This window comes from Erigeron canadensis, chromosome 4, assembly GCF_010389155.1.
Source record: "Erigeron canadensis isolate Cc75 chromosome 4, C_canadensis_v1, whole genome shotgun sequence".
Lineage (NCBI taxonomy): Eukaryota > Viridiplantae > Streptophyta > Magnoliopsida > Asterales > Asteraceae > Erigeron > Erigeron canadensis.
This window is the reverse complement of record NC_057764.1, coordinates 12,736,653-12,756,034: the sequence shown is the minus strand read 5'-3', so window position 1 is coordinate 12,756,034 and position 19,382 is coordinate 12,736,653. Positions and strand designations below refer to the sequence as shown.

Genomic DNA, 19,382 nt, shown 5'->3' with positions numbered 1-19,382 from the left:
CGTGGACTCTGCAAAATGCTTCAATGTGGGGCCAAAAGCTTGTTTTCTTCCTATTTTCAAATGCAACAGAGTGAGAAAATGTAAAAAGGTGGGACTAAGTTCTAAAGAAGCTTGCCTTTATAGGCAAGGAGAGTCCTGAGAGGAGTCCTGAGGAGAGTCATGCTGACATGGCAGTGAAGAAGGCGGAGGACTCTCCTCTTTATAAGAACCGGCCTTACACCTTAGAAAAGATGGACGCATCATGTTGTACTTGAAAGAGATACTCACAAAGCTATATCTCTTCCCTCTTGGCTTAATTAGCACAAGATGAGAGACTTTCTTCCCTAACATCTACAACTTTTACTACAATGATACTCAGCCCATGCCCCAAAACTTTTTAAAGTAAAAAATATTTAACTTCTTTGTCGATATAAGTGCTATATAGGGTTAGGATTAGCTGCAAAGAATGCTAATGCACCGACAAACGGGGCATTAATGTAGGTCGTGGGTTCAGATTTTCTAAAATCTGCTCTATCATCCTCATACTCATCATCCTCCCCAGGCCCACCTACTAAGGCTCCAATCAAAACATTTGGATTAGGATCCGACGAGTTAAAGTAGATTGAGCCCTCTTTACACTGAATAACTTGAGGATGGTCTCTGGTGGATGGTAGGGATGAGCCTCGATGATGGATTCGTTGTGGATACCTATCACTATACCCTACCATGTAGGACATTCCCTTGGGATTTTCTCCTAGAATATAATCCACTTGGCGTTTTGCTATCTTGCGTAGTGATGTTGGGCCAACAATTATGTTACCGCAATTTACTGACCCCGATGATTGCTCTAGGTACTTTGCATAAACTAGTAAGAGAAATGTGATTGTAGTAGAATGTTGCAAGTTGCTTCCACCAGGTCGGTATATGAGGCCGCCTGAAGTGTATTCAATATGTGAAGATGACGACTCTGGTATTAGTGTGCACATGAAGGTATCCGCGGATGCTTTGTACGACTCCAAAGCATAGAAATTCCCTTCCAAGACCTCCTACAATAAAAAAGCTAAGTGGGTTATATACAATTTCAGCAACTATTTCCAAAATAGTCAAGATTAATGTGAAAGGATTGCATATATTATTTTTGAATATCTATTACTGGTTTATCCATATTCCTGAACAAGATTTACAATCATACATATGTTTCTTCTTATTCTAATTAATTAATAATCCAAAGGTAAAAGCATTAATCAAAACCTATAGAACATTTTCTATTAAAGGACCAAATTAAAAATGATTAAAAATTCGAGTATGGGTCTAGTATAGATGAAAAAGACTAAAACAGAAGACCTACAAAACGAAAACAATTGGTTAATTAAAATGGTAAATTCATATATTTTTTCTTTTCTCGATCCGCAACAAGTTTTTCACCTCTGGGGAAGATCGATCAATGAAGGATTTTAATTACCTTGGAAACAAGAACATTAAGGCCAGCATGCTTATTATCCCATCCAAACTCATTGATATTGTCTTCGGCACCAAGTGTTTTACCATTGTTTTGTATGTAAGCCAAGTAATTTTCACCCTGAGAAGCCCTTCTTAACCATGCTGCTCCCCATAACAATTCATCCTGAGTGTCAAATTACAAATCCATTATATATCCACATAAAAGCAGCACACTGGTAAACCAAATATAAAGTAATATGATATAACAAATGGCTACTACGACTAATACCAAATATAAGCAGTGACACCGCGAGATTTTTTATTCATAAATTCAAAGAACTACCATGAATACTGACACATGGTCGTACTGAAGCAATCACCCAAGGGAAACAACCTGCGAGTTTATCTATTTATTGATATAAGACCGACAAAACCAGAGAAACACAACTAAAACCGCAAACTTAAAGTAATAGTCTAACACCACCTATTTATTCAAACAACCTGCAAGCTTTAATAATGACATTTTTCATGAAATTACTAGTTGCAAAAGCAATTACTTGAGTGATATTGAAATTTCAAATGGCCGATAAGCTTGAACAGCTTATATCATGAGCTTAAAGATGGCTGATAGGCGCTAAGTTGTTAAGACCAAGCTTGTCGGCTTTTGGAAATTCAACAAGCACAAAAGACGTTAAAATAAGCAAAACCAAACATGCTTGTATGAAGCAGATTGTTTCACTATTAATAGCACTAAGATGTTCCAAACTGTCAACTACTATAAATGTTACATTAGTGTAACAATTATCATTCATATAATACTTCAGTTTGCTATGAAAGACATAAAGATTCATATATTTAAACATCCCTTTAAGCTTGCTCTTATACTAAGACATCCCCTTTCTCGTAATGTCAGTTTAGTTTATGAGATTATGAAAATAGCATAAAGGTAGCAAACACTTTGACCTCAGCATTCAGCAAAATGATCATTTAATATGGACATCACCAATTTTGGCTAGTTTGACTAAATAACTATTAAAGCATGGGCAACCTTTAGAATTATGTGATTGGCTTTTCAAAGCGAGTTAAATATATGTTTTTATATTTGTGAAAATGTCACATGCAGTGACTACATTATTTCCTTTAAGATTATTCATTATCCAAGGCAGAGTTTTATATATTTTTCACATATATTTAGAGATGGTTGGTGTATGATGAAAAACTAAGCATGATGGTCTGAAAAATCAAGTTCTAAGAAATATGAGTATTTAAGAAGATTCATGAGAAAAGCTATGCTTGCCTGATATCCATCAAAATCACAGTAAAATGGGCAGACACCATCCCTAATGTTTGTGTTATCGCTGTAAGCCCCCCGGTAATTATCAGCAAAATCAAAAACTCTGGTGGCCATTCTTAAGAGAGTTTCTGAGTACCCAGGATCAGAATACCGGAATGCCATGGATGAAGCAGCTAAAGCGGCTGCCGTCTCTCCAGCCACATCTGAGGCAGAGTTTGGTGCATCCACTTTGTACACAGTCCGAGCTGTGTCCATGTCCTCAGGCCTCTCCCAACAGTTGTGATCACTATTTGGATCCCCAACCTATAATCATTTCGATACGATTAGTACATTAGTTTGTTTCCATTGTGATCGATGATACTACTTTACAAAAGCCTATTACGAACGATAAATACAGGGGTGTTGTGTCTACAAAAGTCGTGCCAAAAAATTTATCAAGAGCTTTTTTGAATCCGGGTGTGTGAGCAAAATGTCTCTAACTGGGTTTCTCTGGTGATGAGTATACGAAGATTCAATATGTCTAAGCCCAAAATCTACCGTATGTCATTATGTCAATTTAACAGATTGATTGTAAACTTTATCTAGTGGTAATTTGACGGATTCATCTCTTTGAATAACTTTGGTAATGTCTATGGCTCCGTCTCTTAGCATATAATCATACATAATCACGAGTAAGCGCAACGAAAGAAATCGAAACATATATGCAATCAAATTAATTAACAAAGAATAGAATTGAGTTGTGTACCTTATGCAAAGCTCTAATAAGATAATAATAATAATGATATTATTATTGCTTAGGGTTTAAAGCAAAACCCTTCTACAATCGCACACTAGACACCCCGAATAATGTATGCTAGTACCCCGATCACTAACCGAACAACCCTTTGTTCAAACCCTTAACTTGAAGTCGAAATCCCCTTAAGGAAAAGAGATTTCGGCCACTTCAAAGAAAAAGGGAGAAAAAAGAGAGAAAGCTTATGTGAAAAAGTGTATGAACCTAGAATTAAGCCTCTATTTATAGGACTTAATTAGGTTAAACTTAACTTGGAAAATAAGCTAGACAAAAGCTTACAAGGCCTTTGTTATGGCCACCCCCCAAATAGAATTAGGGTCCAATTCCATTTTTCAATTTTCACATTTTAATCATTTTCTTTAATTAATTAAATACAATTAACCCTTTAATTAAGTTTAATTAATCATTTCGTGATCAAACTAATATATTACTTTAATATATCAATTAATATTATCGAGTTACCGTGTCATTTCGTGTGACCCCGTAAGCTTAAATTATTTCCGGACATACGATTTATAATAAAATGATCACAATTCAACAGTTTCTACCTTGTGAGATAGAGTTTTTTCCGGAAGACACAAATTGTAAAATTACGTACATAAGGGAAAATGCGTAAATTAGCATGTGATGTGTTCTAAGCCCAATATATAAACGTTATGAGGTGCCACCCAATATATAAACTTACAAACATGCTCATAGTTATCTTAATTTCCAATTTCATATAAGCGATTTATTGCTAGCAAACCACTCCCTCAACACAAATTTTGCATTGGGCCTCCCTTTCAACAATGACAACGCCCCTCAAGGTCAAGCCTTATCAAAGTATCTTGAGATAAATGGGACCATTTACCAGAGACTAACAAGAACTAAAACAACATAGACATATTAATTATTACAGTAAAACCTCTATAAATTAATAATATTGGGACTGAGATCTTTTATTAAATTATCAAGATATTATTATATCAATAAATTAATAAATTATTAATTTAAAGAGGTTCATGTATCACTTTTAAAATTTTCATATCCAATGTACATTCACACATTAAATAATATAAGAGTCCAAAGCAAGTTGTTTTCAACACGATAAAATTTGTTCCATGAATTTAATCGGCTCAAGTAATTTTCAATGATGTAAACTGTAAGTCCCTTTGCCACCGGATCTAACAAGATTAAGTATCTAATGTATAAGTGCGGACATTCTTATACAAAAGCAATCAACAACACGAACACGAATATGAATAAACTGGAACCGTATATTACTTCAGTAAATGCAATTACAAGTAAATACCAAGTTCCTAAATGCAAGAATAATGAAAGAAATCGAGAGCTAGAAGGTTAATGAGTTCCAACTCAAACTCTCTCCTTCTCTCTCCCTTTTGAAACCTAAACCTTACATCTATATATATAGGCTTAAACATGGACCGGGCCAAAGCCTTGACTTGACCTTGACCTCGACCTGGTCAAAGGTCGAGCTTGACTTGGTCAACAGTCAAGGTTGACTTTATTATACGCGAAAACTTAACGTTTATTACAAGTGCATATTCAATAGACTCAAGACAAACTTCTATAATGATGTTTTCACCCGGAAATGCACCAACAGACTCCCCCTTGACATCAACATTTAGAAGTTTTCATCGATATTCAAAGTCTTCACTTGTAATGCATGGAAATAGTAACAGAAATGCCCAATCAAGCACTCCTTGACTATTGCTATCACTTATGACAATCATTAGTTAAAAAATCCGCAATCAACAAATTTTCGTTAACTAATAATATTATGTCTTCTTTTGGTAAGACTTGATCTTTATGCGCTGCACACTGATCTTCAAACCGCAAAATCTCTGTATCCTTATGACAATCAACAAATTCAATACTCAGATTGTAATTCTCCCCCTGAACAGTAACATCCAAGTTAAGCTCCAAGCAATATTATCACGTCAAACATCATCACTTCAAAGTAATACAGACATCATTGCCTCCTTATGCAATTCGGATATCATCACTCCAAATATTATGCAAAATAACATTGCTCAATCTATTTAGATCTTCAAGCTTAATCGTCATACGATAAAGAAGTTGAATATCCAACAATCAGCATCGAATTTAATCAGCTCTCACAACGATAAGAAATTCTGTAACTTGAATTTCAGATATGCAACACTCACAAGATCCATGTCTTCAACCAATAGTGTCTGACTTTGTCTTGTATATTCATGAATCCACCAATCACCTAAAGTCTTTCATATCAAATCTCCCCCACAAGGTAAGCATCTCCAAAATACATAGAGAACCACTTAATCTGCAACCTCTTCACTAGTCACTGGATTAATCATCTCTACATCATTGGCATTAAATAAAGGTTTGATTTTCAATTACTCGGCTACAAATGATTAACTTTATCACAAAAGCTTTTCGACAAAATCCCAAACACATGTTAAGCAAAGATCATGAACAGTTTACTCGGATTTTCAATCACGGTCTTCAATCTTCATTTGATTCATTTGAATCACCTAATCTTAAATCATGCGCCTTTGATCCAAAAACTAGGTCGGACACATGTCACACAGATTCTAAACCAAAAAGATACCATGACTAAACCCGTCGAAACACCATGATCTTCATTGCTACGAACATCCAAGAATTTTGCATAGAAAACATGGAAGCTTTAAATTTTTATCCCCCCCTTTTCTCTACAAAATTCTTAAAACAACCTATATGTTTGTTTTTGGTTACAACACATCTGCCATTCTCATCTTCATCCAACGATTGTTCACATATGTAATCCAGAGATAACACAGTAGCTCATTCCATAACAACATCATGACACAATTGTTCATATATGCAATCAAGAGATAACCCAGTAGCTCCTTGCCAAAACAACATCATGACACAATTGTTCACATATACAATCAAGAGGCAACCCAGTAGCTCATTGACAGAACAACATCATGACACGGTTCATATAACTAGTAGCTCCTTGTTACAACAACCTTTTTTCTTGGTATTGAATTCCCTCTAAGATTACACGGAATCTTCTATGAAGGATAGACCTCTAGCCACCATTGATTCGAGTTGTCTAAATTTAGAACCTAAAGTTGATCAAGTTTTCAAGTCTAATGCTTTATTACAAAAATTGAACCAAAACTCAAAGAGTTTACAAGTTCAATATTCCAACAAGCTTAGGCCAAAACTAAATCAAGATTACAAGTTCTTGACAATTCGAAAAGTGATTAATTAGAATCCAAAGTTGATCAAGTTTATAAGTCCAAAACTCGATTAACAGATATCAAACCTAAACTCAAAAGAGTTTACAAGTTCAATATTTTAGACAAGTTCAGAACCTAAACATAATCAAGATTGCAAATTCTAAAACATACTTTACTCGAACAAAAGATACGTATCTATATAGTGCACGAACCTTCGAACACAAAATACCAGAAGGTTGGTCGATCTAGTAGGAGGTCGAGGTCGAGCTCGACCTGGTCGAGGTTAAGTGATGTTCCCATAACCATTGGAAAGTAGACTCATTTACGAATTCATGGCCGCTTGAATCGTCAAAAACGGAGTTACGGTTTGAAAGTTATGGTCAAAACAAAATCAGGTCGAGTTTGACTAGTATTGGTCGAGCTCGAGCTAGGAGGTCGAGTCTGCTGGAAGGAGCGTGGTCAAGCTAGGAGAATGGTGGTCGAGCTAGGAGGTCGAGCTCGAGCTAGGAGGGTGGTTGAGCTTGAGCTAGAAAAAAGGTCGAGGTCGAGGTTAAGTGCGTATGAAGCTTATTTTCACCAAAAAAAACTTTGAGGAAAGGTCGAGGTCGAGGTTAAGTGAGGTCGAGGTCGAGTTTGGAGTGAGGTCGAGCTCGACTTTGGAGCGTGTTTGAGGTCGAGTTTGGCTTGTTCTTGAGCGAATGGACGTATCAAGCTTGTATTCACCAAAAAACTTTGAAGAATCGAAATGAACCACCTTTATTGTTGTTGATACCTTAATCCCGAACCAAAAGAATAACTCCGTTGGATCTGATACCACTTGTAAGTCCCTTTGCCACCGGATCTAACAAGATTAAGTATCTAATGTATAAGTGCGGAAATTCTTATACAAAAGCAATCAACAACACGAACACGAATATGAATAAACTGGAACCGTATATTACTTCAGTAAATGCAATTACAAGTAAATACCAAGTTCCTAAATGCAAGAATAATGAAAGAAATCGAGAGCTAGAAGGTTAATGAGTTGCAACTCAAACTCTCTCCTTCTTTCTCTCCCTTTTGAAACCTAAACCTTACATCTATATATATAGGCTTAAACATGGACCGGGCCAAAGCCTTGACTTGACCTTGACCTTGACCTGGTCAAAGGTTGAGCTCGACCTGGTCAAAGGTCGATCTTGACTTGGTCAACAGTCAAGGTTGACTTTATTATACGCGAAAACTTAACGTTTATTACAAGTGCATATTCAATAGACTCAAGACAAACTTCTATAATGATGTTATCACTCGGAAATGCACCAACATAAACTATGGAGAAGACATTCGTGAGCTTGAGAACTTGATTACGGGTATGCATTATTAGCAAAAAACTGGATGTGAATGAGTTGCGGGATTATCCTGGTGAAAAGAATGAATGTTATGAGATTCAAAGCATTGAAGAATTTGTGATGGATACTGTTCAAAATTTAGTTGATGATGAAGTTGAGGATGATACAGTAGTTTTTGAAAATTATAAGCGGCTAACAACTTTTCACAACTTTTTATTGCGACAATGTCTCAACTCTTAAGTGCAATATAGAAATTTAAATATATATTCAACATAGATATAAAGTTAAAAAAACAAGTGAATATAGATTCATTTTTTACTAAACAATATTAAAATTTTGAAATATTTAAGGAATTATTAATTTATAGTTTTGATGGGACCTATATTTTTACCTTAGGGTTTAAAAAAAATTATTATCTTATTATTTTATTAATTGGTGTCTAATTTTGTATTGGTCCCAAGTTGGGACTAGACAAATTATTAGTTTTATCGAGATTATTAATTTATCGAGTATTAATTTATAGAGGTTCTACTATAACTTCTTAGGAAATAAAGAGTTGTTATTATTTCTAAGGATACCTTTTAGTTATATAGTGAATATATATATATATAGGATAGAGATCCTGAAAGAAGGTGTATTAAGGAGAGAAGGGAGAGAAGGTCCTATAGGCCAATTAGAACGCGACATGTGTCAAAATGAAAAAAAAAATGTGCGGTGGCATTTTGGTAAATAAATCAAACTTTTCTGAAGCTTGGTCAACCTGGGTTTCGGGTCAGCTTGGTAGGTCAACTTCAGCTTGGTTTGGTCAGCTTGGGTTCTGGGTTAGCTTGGTTGGTCAACTTGGGTTCTGATCAGCTTTGTTGGTCAGCATGATCAGTTTGGTCAGCTTGGGGTCAGGTTGGGTTAGATTGGGGTTGGGTCAGCTTGGGGTCTAGGTCAGGTTGGGTTAGTTTGGTTAGATTTGGTTGGGTCAGCTTGACACAATCTACACAAATATAGATTATGGGTTTTGGGTCAGTTTGGGGTCAACTTGGGGTCTGGTTCAGGTTGGGTTGGGTCAGCTTGACACAATCTACACAAATGTAGATTATGGGTTGATGTGACTAATTTATACCCATTACCCACATCGTTATTGGCCATTTTAATACATGTTTTTAGTCGTTTTTGTATGCATTTGGCGCGTTTATGGTGTTTGTTAGTGTTTACAGGTTCTAAACAGGTTACGCGTCCATTTGGTACATTTTCGGGTGATTATTGGCCAGGAAGTACGTTATATTGATGAGAGTTGATTTGAGTGGACGAGACGGCAGAGCTTAGCAAGTAATCGATACCGAAAGTAGTTGGCTCTGTACAAGCTGTGACTGCGCCGTAGTAGGGATGCATGTAGCCCACTGCGCCACAGCCAAAATCCTCAGAAACAAATGAAGATTGCCCCACTGCGCCGCAGTGGGGGTCGTAAGTGAATGACTGCGCCGCAGTCAGGAAAGGAGGAAAAGAAGCCGTGGAAACATACGACACCGCAGTGGTGGTTTGCTTAGCCACTGCGCCGCAGTCACCCTCAAGTCAAAGTCAAGACCACCCCACTGCGCCGCAGTGAGGGAAGGCAAAACCCCACTGCGCCGCAGTGGGTGCACAGGGGCTGAAGGGTTGGATCGTTTTCTACATCAGATTTTGAAGGAGTATAAAAGCAAAAACCCTAGTTCGAAAATAGGGGATCCAAAATCTTTCTAGGAGCTGCTCTATCAGGATTCTTCCTTCTCCAATCAAGTGAAACACTTAGGCGGACTCATCGAAGATATTACGGGCACCCATCTAGATCGTATCTACTTATTGTCTAGCATTTTATTTTCTTCAAACAATTGGTACATCATGTTTCTCTTCTATTTTATTCATTATTGTGAATTGATCATGAGTGGCTAACTGTTTAATCATCCACCTTGATGAAACTAGACAGATAATGTGATTGCAATATTTTTAATTCAAAAGGGTTTATTTAATTATCGTTGTTCTGTGATCTTGATGATATTAATTCTTTTCATTAATAAATTTCGATATTGGTTGCATATGATTCTTCGTTGGTGGTACCAGTTAAATGTGTATGTGATTTTAAAACGATTACTTGCCTATAAGTAATTATCACTAGTTCATGGTATGATAGTAAATATCATTTTAAGAAAAGATTAGTTTTGTCAACGTGATTGATATCGGTTGGTGGTACCACGTTATTGTCACACAGGTTCAATTGATAATTTGATAGTCAATAAATCTGGTTGTTAGAAGAATTATCTTGGTTTTGGTGGTACCGGCTTGGGTAATTCGACTAGTAGTTAGGTGATTCGATAATTTGTTCACGGTTGGTGGTACCACGTGAGTAGCTTAATCTTGTCACGATTATCTTTTAAACTCTAGAGAATTTGTTCTTCATCAAATGCAATCACATTTGAAGTCAAGGGAAGTCAAGGTGGATGACTTTTAATTATACTGTCTGAACTGTTCTTTTAAATTTATGCAAACATTTTGCAAAACCAATTTATTTAATTGTCAAAAAGGAATTTCGAAGCGACACCCGTTTTCCAAACCATTTTACAAGCAACTAATCATTTCACAGTCCCTGAGAACAAACTCAGACTTACCTCTTAACTATATTACAAACGATCGGGTCCACTGCCCGTGAGTGCGTAGTAGTATGTTTTTGGGTAGTTTTAGTTTTATAAGATTAAAGCTAGATTTTGCACATCAAGTTTTTGGCGCCGCTGCCGGGGATTGTGTGTCGATTTAGTTGTTTATTTAGTGGTTTGATCCTTCCTCACGCGTGAGGAAGTTATTTGCTTTAATTAGTTTAGACTTGTTTTATTGAATTATCACAGGTGCATTTGACGTGTGGTGTTAGTTGTGTTTTGCAGGATACTTTAATAGTTGATGATTTTGCGTTCTTCGGGGAGACCTCTTTTTAGTCCACTAAAAACTCAACCTAGACGTAGGATCAACTTCACAGCACCACCGGATTCGGACGAAGAAGGCTTCTATCTAGAGGAATTCTTTGAGCTTGCACTTGTAAAAGAAGAGATGGGTGACAATCCACCAAAAGACCCGAATGACATCAAGCATGGGGACCGAGCCCGCAATATTCCTTCGGCTCATGGTTCCGCCATTAGAACACCGGCGGTTGATCAAAGCTTTAATTTGAAACCGAATCATCTAAAGAGCATTGAAGAGCAAAAGTTTGATGGGAAGAAGAAGTGGGATCCATATAAGCACTTGGAGAGGTTTGAGAAGTTGGCACGGCTCTACCAATATGGCCAAAACCAAATGAATGCCGTGAAACTTGAAACCTTTCCTGTCACTCTTACCGGGGAAGCCGAAGATTGGTTTAATGATCTTCCCGAGAATTCGATTACAACTTGGGATCAACTCAAGGAAGCTTTTATTGGTGAGTTTTACTCGGTTAGAACTCAAAGGCAATTGGAAAACTTGATTAGGTCTTTCATGCAAGAAGATGGGGAAGATGTGGTAGATGCATGGATCCGGTTTAAAGAAATGTTGAGAAATTGTCCGGGTCATGAATTGACCAAAGAGAAATATGTTGAATTGTTCTTTGATGGATTGACCAAGGCTTCTAAAAGAGAGATGGGATATGCTTTTGGTGGAAGTTTTAGCAAGATTACTCCAAATGAAGGTTTTGACATTTTGGAGCGAATGGTGAAGGATAATGCAGCCATGGATGATAAGAGGTTTGTGAAGAATGAGAGCCGATTCAAGCAAAGTAAGGTTGCAAGGGCCGATGGAAGCAACAGTTCTAGTGTCATTGATGAGATTCAAGCTTTATCGGCAAGGATGGATAAAGGGTTTGCTAACCAAGAATCGAGGTTTGGATATCTAGAGCGAGATGTGAAGGTGCTAGCTGATGGATGTGATCATTGTGGAGACACACATTATTCCGAAGAGTGTCCCAACCGGGGACCTGAAGATGTTAATTTTGTTTAGAATCAGCAAGGAGGTTTTCAGAGAAACACCGGTTTTCAGAATCGGTCATCAGGTAACTCTTCAGAATCGGTCATCAGCTTGGGGTTGGGTTGGGTTGGGTCAGCTTGGGGTCTGGGTCAGGTTGGTGAGCTTGGGTTGGGTCAGCTTGACACAAAACTACACATAATCTACACAAATGTAGATTCCAAGCTGACCCAGATTCTAGGCTGACCAAGCTGACCCATAACCCAGGCTGACCAAGCTGACCTAACCAAGCTGACAGACCAAGCTAATCATAACCGAAGCTGACCCAGACCCAAGCTGACCCAGAACCAGGCTGACAAAAGTTTGATTTATTTACAAAAATGCCACCGCGTTTTTTTTTAATCCACATGTCACGTTCTGATTGGTTGATAAGACTTTCTCTCCTTAAGACACCTTTTTATTTGATTTCTTTCATATATATATATATATATATATATTTAGTAAATGAATGATTGAGAATTTTGTTTGATATTTATTGAAAGAAATAAGGAGTTGGGGATAAAGAAATGTATGATTAAGATATTCATACATTTAAATCAATCCCTTCAGTTACAAAGGCTTTTAAAATATAATTTTCATATAAACCCTTTGATTTTTAGAATGTATAAAACTGGTTCCTGCAAAACAACCCAGCTGCAGCTATCATCCTTGCTAACTAACTGCAGGATGATTTTTCCTTCTTTTATATGAGTTTTTAGATAATAAGAGGTCATTATTAATTAGTCTAAACTTTTTAGTTAAATAATGAAAACTTTTAGTTAGGGTTAATTTGTTCAATCAAATTCATTGAATCTTTTATTTCACATTGATAACATTGTTTCTCGGATTTCTTTCCTTATATTTATCAAGATATATTTATAAACTAACCAATAAATAGTAATAAAGAGTCAGCATGGTTCCATCTACTTTGGAAACTAACTTTCTCTTCTTTCTTATTCTTTGAAATCCCTTGCCACTTTTATATTTTCAGAGTGGGTGGATGGAAAGTATTTGGGATAATTTCAAGAGTCCTAAACTATATTTTAAGCATTCATAGTTTATAAATAGAAGTAAGATAATTTATTATTTAAAATATAATTAATTATAACTATAACTTAAATAATAAGTCAAATGCAAAAAAAAAAAAACCATAAAACGGTAGATTGATCCAAAGAAACTTTAATTATAATGTATTATTTTAGGAAAATGTATATCCTACTTGAAATACATAATTACATATTTATTCAAAGTGTAAGTTTTTAATGAATAAATACAATGTTTTCTAAATCATTCTTTGGATATATATATAATTATGTCTTAAAGTTTTCTAAATCATTCTTTGGATATATATATAATTATGTCTTAAAGTGTGATATATATATATATAAATCTTTCATTATTTTATACGCTTAATAATAGTAGCGTATATTATTCAACTTTTAACTTTTAAGACTCCTTTTCAAAATCCTTAATTTCCTTTTCAGTCTCTTCCGCAAGGCTAAGGATAAATGCACATGTGATGAGTAACAATGTAACATGTAAAACTGTGGTAAGGGTTCAAACTTAAAACATGCGCATCTATCAAAGTCCTCTTTCAGGCCCACAATATTTATATGGAAAGATAACAAAATGAAAAAGTTTCATTGACAGCAAGTCCCTTAATTCTAAACGATAAAATAATATATCCATTCAGGTTAGTCGAATCTCAAACTCAAATGACATATGGTTATCCATATCTCCAATGTTAATGATGTATTTCGATTCTCTTATATAAATAAAACAAAATTTTTATGACAATTATAATGTTTAGTTCCTTCTTAATAGATTAAATAAAATAAAAACTTTCCATATTATCTATTAAATTTATTTAAATTTATATTTTTTTTAAATAAGTTTTCATTTTTTTCCTCACCTTTCATGATTATCTACTAAAATTATTGAAATTTATAATATTTTTAAATAAGTTTTCATATTTTTTTTGGCTCATTTTAATTTTTTTTATGGATGACGTCATAAAAATATGAGAATACTATATTAACATGTTATGGAATTTTTTTTTAAAATAAAATGATATCATTACAGTTTTTTTATTTTTTAATATAGGAGATTTCATATATAGATAAAAAAAAATTCTATAAATATATTAAGAATATTTATAAATGCCCTTTAACGATAGACACAGACCTATGACAAAACAATAAGAAATATGTTTCAATGATGTTGAAAAAAAAAAGAAAAGAAGGATAGGACATGCACATCCCATTGCCTACCGACATATATGCCATAGTCGTTTTCAAATCTTTTTTGAAAGGTGAATTTCGCTTAAGAATTTCATGTCGCGATTTGACAGGGGAAGGTTTAATATATGTTGTCTTAACCGAGTCTGGGTTAGAGTGCTCCCTCGAAGTAGAAATGCCTATTTCAAATACCCGATTGGGGAAAACCCCCTACTAATCCGCCCGAAAGCACGACGATCAATAGGGGTAAACTCTGCCTTCTCAGACTTGAACTTGGGTATACCCAAGTCAAGCCTTCATAGAAAGACTTCTTATATACTTCCCAAGTCTGAGCCTACGACCTCATGCAATCACTTGAGCTAACTAGGAAGTACTAGTCGTTTTCAAATTACTTTAGTGAATGCTTTATGTATTGAGGTTTCAACTAAAAGGAGTTATTTAAGAATTCTTAAAAGAAAAAGAATGTGAAAATTATTTTAGATCACATATTTTTTTTCTCTTTTCTCTTTTGTCAATAAAAAATGAAAATTCATTCATATCATTCAAAATATCTTATCTCAAAAACCGTAAATCGTTAAATGAAAAAACAATATTGAGAGTCTAAAAATTTCGTCATTTTTCATTAGAGATGCGACTCGACATTTTAATTTTCCTATTTTTCCCTTGTACTTGTGTACTTACACGTGTGTAGGATCTTTGTTTTCATATGTAAATTACTAAATGACCATTTATACACAACAATGAAGGTTAAAGGCACAGCCCGTCAACCCATAATGAAGCCATGATGGCCAAGGGCGGAGCCCATCGATCCATGGCGAAGCCATAGTGGCTAAGGGCGGAGCCTGTTACGTAGATCATCGATTACCCATATGACCTATCACCCTATATCACCTATCACCCCACCAGCTACCCTTTATGAATTTCCTTAAGGGCAACGCCCATCCCGAATCACAATTTTTGTTTTAGCTACACATGTGTAGGTTATTTGTAAGTAAAAAAAATGAAAATTAAAAACTTGTTAAAAGTATATTGAGTCGCATATTTATTGAAAAATGACGAAATTTTCAGACTACTCCTATTTTCTTTTGCATTTAACAATATATGGTTTGTGAGATAAAACATTTTGAATGATTTATATAAATTTTGATTTTCTATTAAAAAATTAAAAAAAAATAAAGAGAAAAAAAATATATAAAAAAATGTATTGTTTAAAATTGTTCTTGCGGTTTTGTTTTTTTTTACTTAGATTTTTTAGGATAACCCACCGATTCATCTTTTATTTTTAGAAAAAAAATATATAAGAAAATGTATGGTTTAAAAAAATTATATGTTTTAAATTTTTTTAGAACACACCATTACTCCTCATGTTGGGGATGGGTCAGCACCCTTAATTCTATTTGGGCGTTTTTAAACCTCTAATTCAAGAGCGGCATTTATTTGAGCCACATACATAAAAAGAGGTTCAACAACTATTACTCGTACTAAATACCAAATTACCATCACCTATACCACACTCTACAAACAATACTAGCAGTTATGACTACAACAACTTTAACAACTGCGACACGAATATTTTTTTGGAAAGACGAGTTTCAAATTGTACTTCCGCTCACCAAACAATGGTGAGTACCGTCTAGGAGGGGTATACTATATTCTTTTAATTGGGTTTGTTTTATCGCATGAATTGGAGGAAAAACCCGAGTGCATCCACCGACTATATGCTGACACAAAGATAACCAATAAAAGAGAAAATATCACAAATAGTCCCTGTAGTTGTTCATATTCGCATTTTCCCCTCTATGTTTTTTTTCATTGCAAATGGTCCCTGGATTTTTCAGTTTCGTTGCCAGCAATCCCTAACACTAACTTCTGCTAGTTTAAACCGTTAAACCTCTCATGTGCAATGCACATGAGGGTATAATTATCCTTTTAGTAACTACAGGGACTATATCTGATAGAAAAAAACTTTTAGTTAACAATACATATATATATACGTGTATGTATATGTATATATGTCTATGTATCTAACTATCTATACCTTAAAACAAAAAAAATCCCAATTCATATACTTTACATTTTTCTTTCGGTATTAATTCTCCAAAAAGAACACTACTTCAAAATATTCCTATGTCTACATTTATCTACATATCCCAATATGGGTTTCCTTATATATTTTTATACGCATATTTTTTTTTGAAGTTTGAGTGTTGCTATATTGGATCTACTAAGATGAGCCCATGAAAGTGAAGGGTATTCAAAACAAAAAAGGGGTTTGGAAAAGGGATCTTCGCATCATTTGAATGGTCGGCGGCAGCCCCAGGAGTTGGCTGTTCGACAATGGCAGGAGAATTTTTAGGGATTATCCATGGTGAGAAGTGTTCATTTGGATTTGGGTCTGATTATGAAATCTGAGATATATTTAGCATGGATGTTATTTGAAAGTTTTGTTTTTCCTTTATGATTTTTTTCTTAGATCTTTTTAGATCTACAAATGCACCTTGTGATTCCATGGATCAATATATCATCAAAAATTTGCAAGTTTTCTAAAATTATTATTATTGTTGTTTTTTTTTTTTTTTTACAATTTTGGAATATATATATTAGATCTATTTTAGTTAATGACATTGATGATTGATGAAAGATCAGGAAAAGGTGTATGCCTGTTAGTTGTTATATTCTGTGTAAATTTATAGGTTTGTCATCTCCTTATATTTGGATTTTGAATAAATAAAAATCATCAAAGTTCTAAGTTATGTGATCTGGGTTGGGTCTTCTTGATGATGATCATGAAGACGATGATTATTGATAGAAATGAGGGAAAGGATAGACCGAAAAAGACCGATATACCCTCATGTGCAATGCACGTGACGGAATTAACGGTCAAAACTAACAGAAGTTAGTGGCAGGGACCGGTAGCAACGAGAATAGAAAACGCAGGGACCGTTTGTAACGGAAAAAAGCATAGGGGCAAAATGCGAATATGACCAACCACAAGGATCATTTGTGACATTTTCTCCCAATAAAATGATATGAATTGAACTGTACGTACCTGTACAACAATCCGATCCGGTTGTGCCACAGTCTTTAGCAAATAATCTGTTGACCACCTTATGGCGACCAATGCATTCCTCAACTCCCCGGTCGGCATCATATCACCAAACTCAATAACACTCCATGCCAACATGGTAGTCGTAAACGCCATTGGGAAACCAAACTTGACATTGTCGCCTGCATCATAGTAACCCCCGGTTAGGTCAGCATTGATGGAGGAACCGTCTCCAAGTCCTGAATTGCCTCGCCAGTTGATTCTCTGGTCATTTGGGAGGAAACCCGAACGCTGGCCTTCGAAAAACATGATTGATTTGGAAAGGGCTTCATTATACATGAGGTAACTTGAGTTGCACATTAACAAGCACATTTGGAGAATAATCAAAATCAATAGCACTGGGAATAGTGAAAAAGTGAAATAAAGGTACTTCATGGTTTGCTTTTTTGGCGCTGAACGTATGACTATAATATTGGGAAATGGGAATGCAGTGTTGTTTAGGCTTGCCGTGGTTTTAATGCTTCACCCTCTCATTTCAACCAACCCTTTCTACTAAATTTATTATTTATACCCTTTCTTTTAATCCAAGTATCTATGATCTTTTTAACTTTACATCTCAAAGCTAGTAACTTGAAGGTAGAAGTCCAAGAATGGATTAATAACGTAATTGTAGACAGAGACGGAGCCACGATTTTATATTGAGGGGGGCTCAACTATATATTTCTTTTCCAATACAATATAACGTGAAAAACATAATCATTTAATAAAACTTTAGTAAAATAGAGTTTTATTACGATGATTTACTTTTATGGATCAAATATAAATGTTTTACTTGAACTGTCATTGCTAGAAATCAAACATTTATCGATTGGGGTGGCTTACTAAAAAAAAACCTTTGTATTAATTGGTTATGAGCTAGCCTTCAAATAGAAAACATAAATGGTTGATGGGATTAAGCACCCCAGTCTCTCTACCAGCTCTACCCGTGATTGTATTGGTAAATACTAAAATGCGGTGGGGTGGGGTGCCATACATCATGTGATATTTGATTGTCTTTATGTCTCTCAAACCGTTTGTCCGTATTTATACTCCACAGACCACAACCTCCCGTGAAAGCATGAGAGGAACATTAAATTTACAACATCCATGAAGTATATCTAATCTCTAATTATGTGGATCAGTGGTAAACATTCTTGTCTCTAGAGACATAGGTTATAGATTCGATCCCCATCCCATGCAAAGGTTGGAGGGCCTTTTCTACCATTTAGGTAGAAACTGGAAGCAGGTAGAGGTAAGGTCTGCCTACATCTTAACCTCCCTCAAACACCGTCGAGGTATTGGAGTTCAAAAACCCGCGGAAGGCGGCACTGAGCAGTTACTTACTTTTACTTACTATTCTATATTGTTATTCCAACGTCTATGTGTTAGGTCCAGATTTACTGGACTCGCTCCAGACGTGATTACTGGAGCCCTCTGAAGATTTGTCCAGAAATTATGTGAAGACCAGTTAACAACTTACTTGTACAGGAATCTAGATTCCACCAGATTTGTTCACTGGACTTCACTCCAGTCAACATCTTTCCACTGAAGAACATTCTCACTGAAGTCGAAGACTGAAGTCTGAAGAAAGAAGTCTGACAAATAGCGGAGCTCACTGGAAGACTTACCAGATCTCCTGACTGGAGTCCTTATCAGTGTTCTAGACCTTACAAGTCTGAACACTGATTACGAGGATTTGACTTTATGCCTTTACATGCCTTTAACCGGACAATCCATTTTTCCTTTGTTAAAAGCCTTACACGCATGTAAAGGTGGTTGGTTAATTAGAAGACAAGTCACTATTATATGACTTTATTCTTGTACTTTAATCAATACATTTAAGAAATTAAAGTAATTTCCTTAAATGCATGTAACCATATTTGTACGGCAAAAAGAATATTATATTTATTTTTTTTGCCTATAAATACCAAGTCACTTCCTCGTCCAAATTACATACTTTTGCAATTTGGTACCTTTGCTCAAATACTTTCGATCTAAACAGTTATACTTCACAACTTTAAGTATTTCGA

At 35.3% G+C, this 19,382-nt stretch overlaps 1 protein-coding gene across 2 annotated transcripts; it reads right to left on the bottom strand.

Annotated features, from left to right (window-relative positions):
* Positions 1 to 373: 373 nt before the first annotated feature.
* Positions 374 to 17,927, bottom strand: LOC122594824 (endoglucanase 24-like). 2 transcript variants are annotated; one of them, XM_043767135.1, is made up of 4 exons: positions 17,317 to 17,927; positions 2,717 to 3,016; positions 1,442 to 1,603; positions 374 to 1,025 (listed from the first exon to the last, which is right to left on the bottom strand). In XM_043767135.1, the coding sequence occupies exons 1-4, from the start codon at positions 17,746 to 17,748 to the stop codon at positions 417 to 419; spliced, it is 1,503 nt and encodes a 500-aa protein (XP_043623070.1). In that variant the 5' UTR covers positions 17,749 to 17,927; the 3' UTR covers positions 374 to 416. The 2 variants fall into 2 exon arrangements, with proteins under 2 accessions (XP_043623070.1, XP_043623071.1); XM_043767136.1 differs by lacking the exon at positions 2,717 to 3,016 and having other exon boundaries at positions 17,317 to 17,921.
* Positions 17,928 to 19,382: the final 1,455 nt, after the last annotated feature.